Raw genomic sequence first — 2,500 nt, 5'->3', positions numbered from 1 at the left:
CAATCACTCAAAGGGACAATATTTATCTTTATAAAAATCATTTAAATCTATGCGCGCCTCCATGTGGTGCAATTCTCTTCCAGCTTGGCGGGCTCGGTTGCCATACATGCGCTTTTTATGAATAATAAATCTGGTTTTCCCCGGAAATTGATAAGGAAAAAAACTCTCATTGTACGGATACAGCCATATCGAACGAGGCCCAACGATCTCAAAAAGGGCTAATAAGCGAGCAATGAGCAATCAAGCGTTGAAATTGTCGATTCCGAAAAGCGCGGGAAGCGGCAGAGCCATCTGTCGGCGTCCTCATAAGCCCGACGAGCGTGACGTCAGCGCCCTTCCGCCGCCAGTCGGTCCTTTTCGGCGTTTCCAGCACACGCCTCCACTGTGTCGTTTACTTAGTGGACTTTTACCAACAAACATCCAAGATGGTAAGCCTCCCCCGAACCTTTCGACCAGTGCATGGTGTTCCTTAATACTTCGGGAGTCTGCTGATATACGATTTGCCCGGATCCGATAAAGGATTTATAGTGAAAAAATACCGAAACTTAAACATGTCTTTGTGGCTGTCAATAACCAGCGCCCCTTGCGTGTTCGCGCCGCCCGATCGGCTCTTTATCCTCCATTTTCCCTCGCGAATCTCTCACAATGGGAAATCAGCATACCTAAACCTTGCAGTGCCACGGCAGTTAATCAATTTTCACCATAAATAATAAAACTCCCCCGAACGAACGGCTGTAGGACGGTGATGGTGTCCGCATCACGTTCCTTTCACATGACGCATGAAAATTCTCCTCCGGGTCGCTTTCCTTTTAGAAATTCTCCCCCGAATTTCGCTCCCAAGTCGATCCCGATTCCTTTAAATCCCCAGAAATCCCCTTACGTTCCCCTCCGGCGCCTCAAAACTCGAGAATAATCAATGGAGAGTTCATTGTTCCTTACGTAATTTTTGTGAATGGCCAGGAATAGTATTGAGATGCCGGGCTGGTCCTCGCTGCGGGTCCTGTTGCTCTTCGCCGTGGCTTGTAGGCCTATTATTTCTCCATTCATGAATTTCATTATAAAAATCCCGGATAATTTATCTTCTTTACGGCATAAGGGAATAACATATGTTGCCTTGTAATGGAAGCGCAAACGTGGCTTTCCGAGAACAAAGCCGGGGGAAATTTAAGGATTAAGAGGAATAAAAATGCTTCCCCGGCCTTTTAAATTCTCGGAAAAAGGTCTTGCTCAGGCTCTGTTGGGGGTGATTGCTTCTGCAACCTCGGGATATGGTGAGCTTATTGATTAGTAACCTTTGGGTGTGTCTTTTTATCCCTTTACTGATAAATCTACCCCTATTGGGTTGTTTATTTTAGGATTTTATCGTGTAGTAACATTTTTGATTTCCATATGGTAGGTTTCATTTTAATGTAATTTGTGAAAGTATATATATTTGGGAGGTTTATGGTGACCATATGTTCTTTCCTATCCCCTTGAAATCCAGTAGTCATTAAATTTCAGTGTAATGCCAAGCTGTGTTCTACTAAAGGGGAAGAATTACTCAAAATGAAAACCTTGGTTTATTGATCATACTTGGGCAGGTGCAGTGTTGATTTTAGGAGTTGGAATCACAGCCAGGCTTTAATGAACAGAAACCACTAGTAAATTAACCTGTATTTTCAGGTCATTATGATTTCATGCAATGCGCTGAAATGTCGTTATTGGAGTTGTAAATGTGTATCCTTAATAAACTATTTAAATTTATTTAGGGCCTTCCTCTTGCCTCGTACCAGGATTGTTCCTTGCACGACTTCTCTAAGGAAGGAGAATAAAAAGATTCGTCCCGAAATCTTGGCCCACCTCATTGGTTCCAGATTTTTGTTACGTAATCTACAAAAAGAATTAGGCATAATCTTCGAAGAATTAGGTGTAAAAGTACAAGATAGTTGTAACCCTTCACGAAATGGAGAGAGTAAGTTGGTGTACAGGTTAGGTTTGTATTTTAGGATTTGTACTATAACCTTTTTTGAGGGATTTTCTAGGTGGGGGGGGGGTTACACTGCACTAGGTAATGATATCAAATTTTTTTCACAATTAACGACCATTGTATTTTATGTAGATTATGTATACTTTTAGTTCATGTAAAACACTTGTATTAAGTTTGTTAGTAGTTATTGCTGTTTAGCAATTATTGTAGTTTACATGCACTAACAATCTTGTGCCAGATGTCTTAAACAATCAAAAGGCAGTGTTAAGGCAGAGCACTCGAAAATAGTGTGATGTATTGGGCTTGCTTAATTTCTAGGTACTTTAATGAGGGGCGCACCCTTCAAATATTAAGATCGTACATACTTCAACATAGGGATATTGTGGTAACTCAAATTTAAACACTTCCTATCACCTATTTATTCTGTAGACCCCCCCCCCCCCCCCCCCTACCCTCCTTTATTGGTACTGGTTGAAAATGTGAACTTAAGAACTTTGGCTCCGAGGTTTTGTGAAATTGGTCTAAGCTGTGATA

General features: G+C 41.6%; 1 protein-coding gene across 2 annotated transcripts in view; it reads left to right on the top strand.

The window, feature by feature from the left end:
- Nucleotides 1-276: 276 nt before the first annotated feature.
- The window catches only part of eEF2 (eukaryotic translation elongation factor 2), an 8,829-nt gene continuing 6,605 nt past the window's right edge, over nucleotides 277-2,500 (top strand). The window contains exons 1-2 of one of the 2 annotated variants that reach the window (XM_070134756.1): nucleotides 345-428; nucleotides 1,773-1,951. In XM_070134756.1, coding sequence (XP_069990857.1) covers nucleotides 1,943-1,951 — 9 coding nt within the window. In that variant the 5' untranslated portion in view covers nucleotides 345-428; nucleotides 1,773-1,942. Of the gene's footprint in view, nucleotides 429-1,772; nucleotides 1,952-2,500 lie in introns of both variants that reach the window. The other variant, XM_027373582.2, reaches the window with a different exon arrangement.

Source organism: Penaeus vannamei, chromosome 20 (genome assembly GCF_042767895.1).
Source record: "Penaeus vannamei isolate JL-2024 chromosome 20, ASM4276789v1, whole genome shotgun sequence".
In the NCBI taxonomy this organism is placed as follows: domain Eukaryota; kingdom Metazoa; phylum Arthropoda; class Malacostraca; order Decapoda; family Penaeidae; genus Penaeus; species Penaeus vannamei.
The sequence above is the reverse complement of the archived record's forward strand: the minus strand, read 5'-3'. Positions and strand labels throughout refer to the sequence as shown.